The following is a 10,286-nucleotide window of genomic DNA, read 5'->3' as shown; positions in this document are numbered from 1 at the left end:
GGCATGCCACACCAGTGCATCAAACCTGCACACCACACACCAGGGCTTGGCTACACACAGGCCTTAATTACAGCATTCCCTGCTACATCACCCTAATCCCCTCTCATCCCCCTTCTTCCTAAGGTGGCAAGCCTAGATGCAAATATAAACGCAGGAAAGAACCCCGGCCAGTTCTTCCTCTTCCCCCTGCTCCTCTAATCCCCTCTAGCCCTCTCCTGGTTTTGCCTGGTGCCTCATCCATCCCAACGCCCCAGAGGTCCCAGGTGCTGCGGGTCACCCCCGAGGCCTCCCGCGTTTGCTGGGGAAAGGCTCGCAGGGAGTGAGGCAGGCTCAGGGGACGGCTGGAGCCGGGAGGGAAGAGCCTCGCTTGCCGCCTGCCGTCAGAAATCTGAACTGAAGAGGAGGATTGCCGTGATCCCTATGCCTCGGCCAGCAAATCCAGGCAAGATGGGCTCCTGTGTGCAGCCAGCAGGACACTCCTCTCGTCGCTGCACAGCTCCCCGCTCTGATGCGAGGGTGCCCATCTACATCTTCAAGGCACCACGACAGAGTTGTGACTTCCAGCTGTGCAGCACCAGGTGCTTGTACAGGGAAACTTCATTACAAACTCCATCCACCCTCTACACCTTTCCAGATGGCCTACATTAAGGGAAAAAACGTGCATTTTACCTACAAAAAATAATAACCCGTATTTATGGTTTGACTCTAAGCCATAATTCTCTGCCAAAGCTCAGGAAATAAGTAGACAAAGAGCTTATGCTTGTAAGTCACCTGCAAGGCTTCAGGCCACTTTTTCAGCAGCTTTCTTCCTGCAAGGTGCAAGCCTCTGTTCAGGAGGAATAGGTTTCACCAGGAGGAGCTGTCACACCCACACACAACATTATAAGGAAGAGAGCAAGCCACACGGGTGCCAGTGACTGTAGCTATAAGTTATTTATTCTGCAAAATAGAGGTATCTTCTATGGAGTTGAACACTGGAATCACAGCATTATGAATTGAGTTGTGGAAACATTATGACAGCACACACACACACACACACGCAGGTACACACGTGTACACCTACACACGCGCACACACGCAGCCTTCCTACGGGCCTGACTCCTGCCTGATCCACAAGGAGCCCTCTCCACACCTTTATTCGCTAAAACCTGCAGTGAGGGCTGCATTCAAGACCGCTTCCCCTATTCCCAGGGTGTCCCAGGGCTGGGCAGGATTGGGAGCATGGCAACACGTGTGTAGTGCACGAGATCCCTTGCTCAGTGTGCAGCACATCCTGGCTAGGAGTCAGCTCTGGGCAAACGCAGCCCTCAGTGCAACACTCTCTCTCTTGCCTCAGTCTTTGCTCACACAGACGAGCACGAGGCATCTGCAGGAGGCAGATACATGTTAGGACACAGTCAGTGCTCCCTGCTCGCCATGGTCCATGTTCCAAAGCCGGTAAAACTCTGCAAAATCCACGTAGGGCTCCACACGCCCATCCTCATCTGGCTGGAGCGAGTGGGTGGGTCGGGAGCGGAAGAGACCTCCATCTGAACTCGAGCTGCTGCTCTGCGTGTGAGTATTGGTCGACTGCAGTGTCACAGTTGGGCTTTGGCTAAGGAGGGAAAAAGAGAGAACATAAACATCTTTATTCTACTCCACCTGAGGCACTGGACAGGAAAAAGCACCAGAACAAGCACCAGTTTCTTCACAGATCAAGCTATCCTAGCCGACAGGTAAAAAGTTGCAGTCATGTGCTCTATGAGAGCACTAAAAGTGTCGAGAACTGATTGGAATTTGGTTCTCCACCAAAGGTATCTGATTCACATTAACTGGAAGGCCTTAAGTACAACCAGGCATCTGAGGAACAGAGAGGAAGCAGTAAAAAGCCAGGCATGCACTCTGCTGGCCTCCCCATACCCAGAACAGTATGAGCTTTACGGGAAGAGTCTGGCAGCCAGGAAAGCTATTCTTGCATGACCTGTGCTGCAGCCAAAGCAGCTCTAGTGCGTCAGCCTCATTGTTGCTGGAGCTACAGAGCACAATACCCACAGAGCTTCTTCACTGTGCAGTGTGTACACACCGTGCAGTGCCAAGGGCCCAACCTAAACCACAGCCACTAACTAGTATGACCCTGCAGAGTGGACCCAAAGAGGACCCAGTTCTAAGCTTTACCCACTTTTTTTTCCTTGGATGTGCCTGTAAGCAAATCAACTTCAGCAGCGCAGCCTCTCCAAGAGCCTTACAGGTGACCTGCATAATCCCTCCTCCTTGCTGAAATGAAGGGCACCCACACTCCCTCTGTGCACAGCACCCAACACACTTGGCACACGAGATCCAAAGAGAAGGGCTGCTCACTGCCCTCCAGCAACAGCAGCAGATGCTGCTCCCAAGGCATGTCGCCAGAGCTGGCCTCAGAGCTGCTGCTTCACTCATTCCCACTCCTCACACAATTGCTTTCCAGCTAACACATTATGCTGACTGTCAATACTGTAGTGTGGAGGGGAGCACGCTCCAGATAAGGGACTGACTGACAGGTAACTAACAGCTGTCTCTGCTTTTCAACCACTTCATACAGCATGAGGTGCAGGGAAAACTGTGGGAAGCAAGAGAGCAGGACTTTACTTAGTGAGGGTGGGGGTGGCTTCATCCAGAGTTGAGCTGCTGTGGGCACCATTGACCATCTGGCCTTGAGAAGGCATGACAAGAGACAGCGTGACACTTGTCTTGCTCGTGCTTTGGGAGCTGGAATATGGCACAGAGACTGGGTAGACACGGCCTCCTGAGAAGGGAGAAAACAGAAACTATAAAATGCAGTTCAGACATGAGCAACTGAGGGTGCAGCACAGCAGCAAAAAAACCCCAAAAATTTGTATCAAAGTGACCTTGATGCTGTACTGTATCCTGTCAAATTGTCACAGATTCCACATCTCAAAAGCCAATAATCTGTTAAATATGAAAATTCCTTCTACACCAACTACCTCCTGTCCCAATGTGAGGTGAGTGCTGGATCAATAAAGAGATCTTATCTTCCTCACCCCATTACGTTTCATTCTCTCCCCAACACACCTTGCGTTGGTGTCAGCGTGGGCTGGCTCATCTCACCCAGGGGGTACCCAAAATTCCTCACAAGGAGTGTCATGTCTTCGTGACGGGGACAGAACTTGGACCGCTCCCCACCACTGGCGAAAGTGTCACAGTGAATGCGCTTAACTCGGTCCACCACTGCTTGTGCCACAGCATCCAGTGACGTCTGTTTGGCAAACTCTGTGGCTATCATGGCTGCAATTTCCTGGGCACAGAAGGGGAAAAAGAAAAAAAGTCACCAGAGGAAAGATTTCTAGGAGATTTTGGAGGAAACCTTTTCCTGCCATCTGATCTAGGAGTTTTTATGGCAACTCATCTGACTGTGATGCTTACCTGCTGATATTGTGCTTTTGTGCCTTGAGTCATCCCACTTCCTTTAGTGGGCTACTACTCCTAAGGGACAGGCAGCTGCCTAGAAGAACTGGCTTGGCAAAGCAGCTCCCATATCATTAGACTGGAATGGGGTGGCACAGGCATTCAGCCTGGCCAGCACTGACAGCACAGATGAGGAGGACAGCCTGTATGAAAGGACAGCTGACACTGCTGGAGTGAGTCAATAGAAACAAGAATGTCTCCCTTGTGAGGAGGCTCACCTGGTTGGCCTGCCCAGGCCCATGAGCTGCCTCCAGCGCTTTGTAGAGCCCTTCTGACATGAGCACCAAGAAGCCAGTCACCCCATCCAGCGAGTGCCCTCCGTGGATTTCAGGCTCTGCTATGATGGGCTTAGATTTAGCAGCACTGGAAAGAGACAGTAATTTAGCATTTAATGGTGATGTAGTAGGTGAGAATGGAGTGATGATGAAGAAAAGGAGGGCTTAAAACCCCACAGCTGAGTTTTTCTCACCTGAGGAGTTCAATATCCGTATAGCCGTATTTGACTTTGTAATCTCCAATGCGCCGAGTGCTTTCCTGCCCACGAATAGTTCCCACTTGTTTTATTTTCCCTGCATCCAAGCCTGCCAGATTGAAAACCAAAAATGCTTCATTAACTTTGTGAAAGTTGCAGAACTTCCTCTGAGAAAAGAAATATCCACAGTTACACAGAACTGTAAGACAAAACGAGACACCGAAGAATCATCAGGAGCTAAAGAGGGAGAAGAGGAATAGCTATGTTCCAAGGAACACCTTTTCATTAGTTCCAAGCTGGGAAGGAGACACACACAACCCAGCAGGCATACTCTGAGTGCAACAGTTGGCCCTGAGACAAAGCCCACATCCTGGTCCAAAGCCACCAGCAGCAGCTGGCCTGGTTGCACAGGCATTTGCCGAAAAGGCAGCGGAACATCTGCGCCTGTCAGCTCTGGACTGTGTGATGGGAGAAGGCAGGAATCAGGAAAACATATGTGAAGGATTCTGCTTTTTCTACCACCTGTAACTGACCCCTGTTCCTAAGCTCCACATGACAATTTCACTAACAACAAACTGAACTGAGTATCTTGAATAACAACGTGCTCAGGGCTGACCCTCCTTGAGCAGGAGCTTGGACCAGATGACCCACAGTGGCCCCTTCCAACCTTACCCATGTTGTGATTCTGAGAAAAGGAGAACTATCTACAAGAGACACTGAATTCGCTCAACTGCTCAAATTGATGTGGGCTACTCCTAAAATAAGAACAATGATCAAACAAGTATTTATTTAAATAAACTTATAGTGATATAGCTCTGGCAGGGCCTAGGAAGTAATCCCATCTAGAGGAAGGTTCTAACAGGAACCATCTGAGTGCTGCTACTATTTGAGGCAGGACTTGGAGCAGTTGATCCACTTACCTGGTCTGTTCTGGCAGCCCCCCTTCCTCATTATACCTAGAGCAATCAGCCAAAGCACCGAGATTTTATCTAAGGATGATTGTCCTCAGTACAAGGTGAAGGCAGGGGTCCAGCTGAAATTCTCCCTTTGAGCCAAAGCAAGCCTCACTGCACAGATGGCTCCACACCTACCCCAGCAGTAAGACACAAGTCCTCCATCTGCTGCAGACCACAACTGACTCATCAACACAGCCTGGCTCATTTGCCAGCTCCTGGCAAGGGAGGTACATGCCATCGACAGACACAAACACAGGGAGGCCCACAGGATGCCAGAGAGGTCATGTCTAAATCACAGCAACTCTCCCAGGGCACTGAACAAGCTGTGATGTGCTGCCTGAAGAACCACAAAGCACAAGAGCTCTCCCATCCTTCCTCCAAGACAGGGGTGGCACAGGCACCATCATGACAGATGCTGTCCCCACTACCTCTTACCGCTGTGCTTCAAGCTAGCCCAGAAACAACCTCCCTTGGGCCCCCAAAACAGCCTGTGCACACTGTCTGGTTCCACAGGATTTTCCTTCTGCTGGCACTGTAGGCAGGAGCACCAGTGCTGCACCAAGTTAAGGTTGGTACATCTAACAGTTCCCTGTTTTCCCATGGACTGCAGCTAAATTCTGCATTTTTGGTAGTAATTCCCTGGATTCTTGTATTCAGTATTCTGTTTCACAGCATGTAACCCTAAGTGCAGGAGTAGGAGTGGGAATGAAAGAGAAATAGAATAAAACAAGACCTAGCAGCAGAAATTGCACATTAACAGCCTCACCCGATAAGAATACATCTGCCAGGTGAATCTAATGAAGAATGCCACCTTAGGTCTGCCTAAATGAAAGTACAGGACCCAAACATCTCAACAAGAAGAATGTGGTACCAGCAATCACACAAGTGGGTCTGGGTTAGCTCTAGACCAAGAAAGCAAACATGTCAACCACTGTAAAGGAAAAGAGAAATTGCCTAAAGCAAAATGTCAGCATTAAGAGTTCAGTAGTTACTGATGTGAGAGGAGTAAATGCCAATGCTTGGCCTGGCTCTGTCTGAAGTGAAGCTGCTTTTTTTCAGCAGCAGCTCATACAAAGGCAAATTGAAATGTACCATCCTGAGGGTGAGGCATCACACAGAACTTAAAGCAGCATAACTGTGGTTTGCCTCCACAGGAGCCGTCATACATTGTCTACTTCACTTCTACCCTCTGGCTCTGTGCTTCCACTCCTGCCTTCCTATCGACTACAGCAACAGCTGGAGGGCAAATCAATGCCACTTTGGCAGCTGGACACAAAACTAACACTCAAAACTTGAAACAAAAGTGTAGTTTTCTGCTGGGTCAGTGAGATGAGCTTACCCTGTAGCCCCAGAATGGCTAAAAAGGCACAAAAAGAAAGCACTGAACTTGTTATCTGAAAACACAGTAAGCTTCTTTTTATGGTTATTTATTGTTCCTGTGGCTTAAGTCATTCTTGGTCCCAGATAAACAGTCATGCGATGTTCTCAGCTAAGAACACGAAACCCAAATACTCACCCAGCTGAGAGAAGCGAAAAAGTTCATCTTCATTCTCTGTCGTATGGTCCACATTGAGCTGGGTCACCTGCAGCCCATCCACTGTGGACTTGCACAGCAGTGCCCGATTGGTACCTGCAGTGGGAGCAGCGAGATGAGGCACCAGATAGCCCTGCTGTTAACAGGGAGAACATATCCAAAGGGAAAGGGAACAGAGACGGGAATAAGGACAGAAAAGAAGAGAAAGGCTCATGTACTGTCTCATCATGGTCTCCAAAAGGCAGCCTTGCTAGCAGCATAGTGGACCTGCTAGGCAGCTCTCCATCCAGACCTGAGCTGCTACTTCCCAAGAAAGTTTCCTATTTCTCAGTGAACCTGCACTACTCCTCTCAACCCCTTTCCCCTCTGTTCTTTAGCCACATGCACCACATCAGCCAACATCTGCAGGGACGAAGAGCCAGGCTGATTTCAAGTGCTTGTGTAAGTAGCAAGTATATCACTGCTTGGCCACAGACCAAAGACGCTCTCCCCCACACTCAAATTTCTTTTACTTCCTAGAACCCCTGCCATCCTCAGGCATTCTGAGACTGAGCCACTGACAAAAAACAACTCACCCACATTGGCGATGTAGAGCTTGTTGTTGAGAACAACAGCCACAATAGCCATGGCTCCTCCAGAGATCTCCTGCTCTACAACTTTCAGTCTCTCTACAATCTTCTGGTACTGAGGAGGGAGCTGGTGGTGAGGGACGCCCTGGAAGCCAAAATGAGGGGGAAGCTTAAACGCACAGTCCACGACACAGAAATCTCAGCTGGAATAAAAATTCTGTAGGGAGGGGACTCATCTTGACAAATCTTAGCCTTGTGTCATGCCTGTACAAGACATAAAATTTCCTGTTCAATCCTAGCAAATGACACAGCTTTGATGTCATTCTGGAGAGGACAGCCCAGTACACTTGAAGAATAGAGCCCATATTTGCCCAGATGCTGCACAAATTTGGCCTTTCCTCTCATCTGCACGGCTTTGTCCTGGAAGAGCCACACGTACAGGCTGAACTCTTTGTGATACACTCAGTTCCGTACTCAGATAAACAATGTCAGGTCTAAGGAGTGCCAGTATGAACAGGGGGAAATCTGGGAAACGGACCAAGGCACTAGCTTTGCTTCATGCAAGATTCCAGAAGAGAACCATGGAGAAGTAACTTTCACTTACAGCCTCCTTTGGATCAAACTGACTAATATGCCCAAACCTCATCCAGCAAGCTGGAAGGTGGGACCTCCAGCAAGCTCTACTCTTAAGGTACATTACCTCTGGTAGCTGAGACTGCAGGCTGGCCTTCTCTGCCAAGGCATCATCAATGGACTCCAGGAAACTTCTTTCCACCACATCAAAAGCCTAAAAAAGTCCATAAAGAGAAGCTAACCTCTTATCCAATGCCTACAGACTTTGGGGCAACCCATCCTCACCTCTCTAAGACCAGGTCATAATCACTGTACATACAGATTTTCAAGGACCACTACAGCACATTGAAACACAATTGTTTCAGCACAACTAGTTAACGGCTTGTAAAAACAATCTGCAACAACTCAAAACACCATAAAAATAACATTCACAGCAATGTCAGAGACCTATCTGATCTTGTGTGTTGATCCTGTCACTCAAGAAAGCACACTCACAAATCCATCTCCCCACACATTAAGTTCTCTCCTTCACTCACTGTCATCTCCTTCATAGGCTAACTTGTTCCTACACATCCAGGGAAGACTGGCTGCAGCTTCCTGGAAAGCTCTCAGCACTGTGCTGAAGGAGCCAGGGGACAGATGGGATGAGGCAGGAGTGAAACAAAGCACTACAGATGCTCAGGATGAGTGCAACTGCAACCACCAGATGTTTCCAACCCCCACAGAAATCAGATGCTGCTCCCCTGATGGCAAAGAGGAGGTGGGTAGTGCAAGAAGCAGGAGCTGCTCCCACTCAAAGCTTCTTTACCTGCAGCAGAACTCGACGCACATCAGCATCGCTGTGATCTGCATGGAGCTGGCCCAGCAGCAGTTCTGCAGAGAGCCTCTGACCCACAAAGTTGGTGACTCGGTTGCCATCATAACCATTGAAGACACCATAGAGGTAGCAGTTGTTCTCGCTCCTGCCAAGAGGGTAGAAGCAAAGAGGTCACAGATCACTGCAAGACACAGATACCAGTAGCAAGTTACCATAGACACCTCTTGCATGCTCAGGCCCCACCCTCTTCTTCCATGTCCCGTGTGACAAACTAAATACCTCTTTTACCTGCTCTGTGCCAGCAGGAGTTGGTGTCCCAGGTGCAACCCACTTACCTGAATTTTAACCAGTTATCTTCCAAGGGGTGACCCTCTGTCCCCTTGCCATCTGCACTGTAGGAACGGTTTGGAGCTGAGCCCACCCCAGAGAGATGGCAGGATGGTAAGTCATCTGTCCAACTGGGCTGCTGTTCCTGGCAGACAGGAAGAGGAAAGAGACCATGTAAACCCCAAGCATCATGAAGTGAGGATCATGGTCCAGTACAGGTTACGAGTCCACCCCTACTTTGCTAACTAGTAGCACTTCCAATAACTCTGCATTTCCCCGCTGAAGAACAGCATCGCTTACCACATCCCTTCCCTCTGAAGCTAAGCTCTGGATGCACTTCGGCTCTTGTTAACAAGAAACCAGACGCGAAATCTGCGCTCAAGTTTTGCACTCCACAGCGTTAGCTTAGCTATTCCGATGGTGAATCAGATCCTCAGGCACCCCTGGCACGGGAGTGCAGGGAAAGCTCTGGATTCTCCCAGGACTACTCAAGCAGGACAAGGGACCGGGGCCTGCTGCTGCAGCCAGCAATCAGACAAACATCCCCGGGCCCGCCATCTCCCGCTCGGCCTGCAAAGCCGAGCCAGCTGCCCCCTCACAGAGCGGGGCACCCCGACGCCCGCAGCACTGGCACGGCCCCCGCAGCCACCTGTCGCCCACCGTGCGCTGCAGAGCGGCCGCTCAGCCCAGCGTGCGGATCGCTGACCACGCAGGGACCTCCGCCGCCCGGGACCCCCTGCCCTCAGACGGCACAGCGGGCGACAGAGCAGCACCCCACCGCCCCACGGCGGGGGAACCTCCCCCTTCCCACACGGCAGCGCGGGGGGCGGGTGAGGAGGAGGCCCGGGGACTCCCTCGCACCCACCTGGGGGGTGCGTGTGCACGGAGGGGGGGAAGATGCCACTCACACTCTGCAGCAGACTCCTCCTCTGTGCCGCCATCTTGGAGCGGGAGCGGCCGCCTCCCGCCCGCCACAGCTCGGGCCCGCTCAGGCCCCGCCCCCGCGTGAGGCGGTGCCGGGCCGGGCCCGAGGAGAGCGCTCGGAGCTGGAGCGCTTGGAAATTTACCTGTCCTTACAGCTTCCTTCTGCTCTAGGCGGGGTGCGGGCAGCCTCATTTCTTACCCGTGGCCTTCAAGTATGTGAGAAAGAAGCAGCTGTTGGCCGCCGCTGGCAGCGGGTGTGTGTGTGGCGGGGGAGGAAAGAGGGCCAGGGTTGTGAGGTTCATATACAACCATGGGATCATCGGGGTTGGGAGAGGCGTTTGATATCGTCCAGTCCGACTGTCCACCCAGCACTGCCACTGTAAGCCCTAAGCCGCATCAGATGCTGTTTAAACACCCCCAGGGATGGTGACCCCATCACCTCCGTGGGCACCCTCTTCCAATGCCTGAATAGAATTCCATCCTATTCCACCATAACAGTGGGGAAAAAATGTCTAATACCTAATCTGAATCTCCCCTGTCTCAGCTTAAGGCCATTTCCTCTAGTTCTCTTACTGCAGGCACAGTAGAAGACACCAGCCCTCACCTCACTACAACCTCTTTCACATGTTTTAGAGAGCAATGAGGTCCTTCCTTAGCCTCCTCTTTAGACTAA

At 50.8% G+C, this 10,286-nt stretch overlaps 1 protein-coding gene across 1 annotated transcript; it reads right to left on the bottom strand.

Annotated features, from left to right (window-relative positions):
- Window positions 1–908: 908 nt before the first annotated feature.
- LOC131592909 (TGF-beta-activated kinase 1 and MAP3K7-binding protein 1) lies at window positions 909–9,677 on the bottom strand. Its single transcript, XM_058864829.1, has 11 exons — window positions 9,598–9,677; window positions 8,698–8,834; window positions 8,354–8,507; window positions 7,673–7,759; window positions 6,979–7,117; window positions 6,386–6,499; window positions 3,911–4,022; window positions 3,660–3,804; window positions 3,049–3,271; window positions 2,605–2,761; window positions 909–1,594 (listed from the first exon to the last, which is right to left on the bottom strand). The coding sequence occupies exons 1-11, from the start codon at window positions 9,628–9,630 to the stop codon at window positions 1,387–1,389; spliced, it is 1,509 nt and encodes a 502-aa protein (XP_058720812.1). The 5' UTR covers window positions 9,631–9,677; the 3' UTR covers window positions 909–1,386.
- Window positions 9,678–10,286: the final 609 nt, after the last annotated feature.

Source organism: Poecile atricapillus, chromosome Z (genome assembly GCF_030490865.1).
Source record: "Poecile atricapillus isolate bPoeAtr1 chromosome Z, bPoeAtr1.hap1, whole genome shotgun sequence".
In the NCBI taxonomy this organism is placed as follows: domain Eukaryota; kingdom Metazoa; phylum Chordata; class Aves; order Passeriformes; family Paridae; genus Poecile; species Poecile atricapillus.
Note: the sequence above shows the minus strand (reverse complement) of the source record. Positions and strands in the feature narration are given on the sequence as shown.

Bases quoted from the DNA above. Each gene is read 5' to 3' on its own strand.
- LOC131592909 (XM_058864829.1), bottom strand. From the start codon at position 9,630: ATGGCGGCACAGAGGAGGAGTCTGCTGCAGAGT. The intron at 4,023-6,385 runs GTGAGTATTTGG...TCAATCTGGCAG, and splicing joins TTTTCGCTTCTCTCAGCTGG to GCTTGGATGCAGGGAAAATA. The intron at 3,805-3,910 runs GTGAGAAAAACT...GTCTCTTTCCAG, and splicing joins ACGGATATTGAACTCCTCAG to TGCTGCTAAATCTAAGCCCA.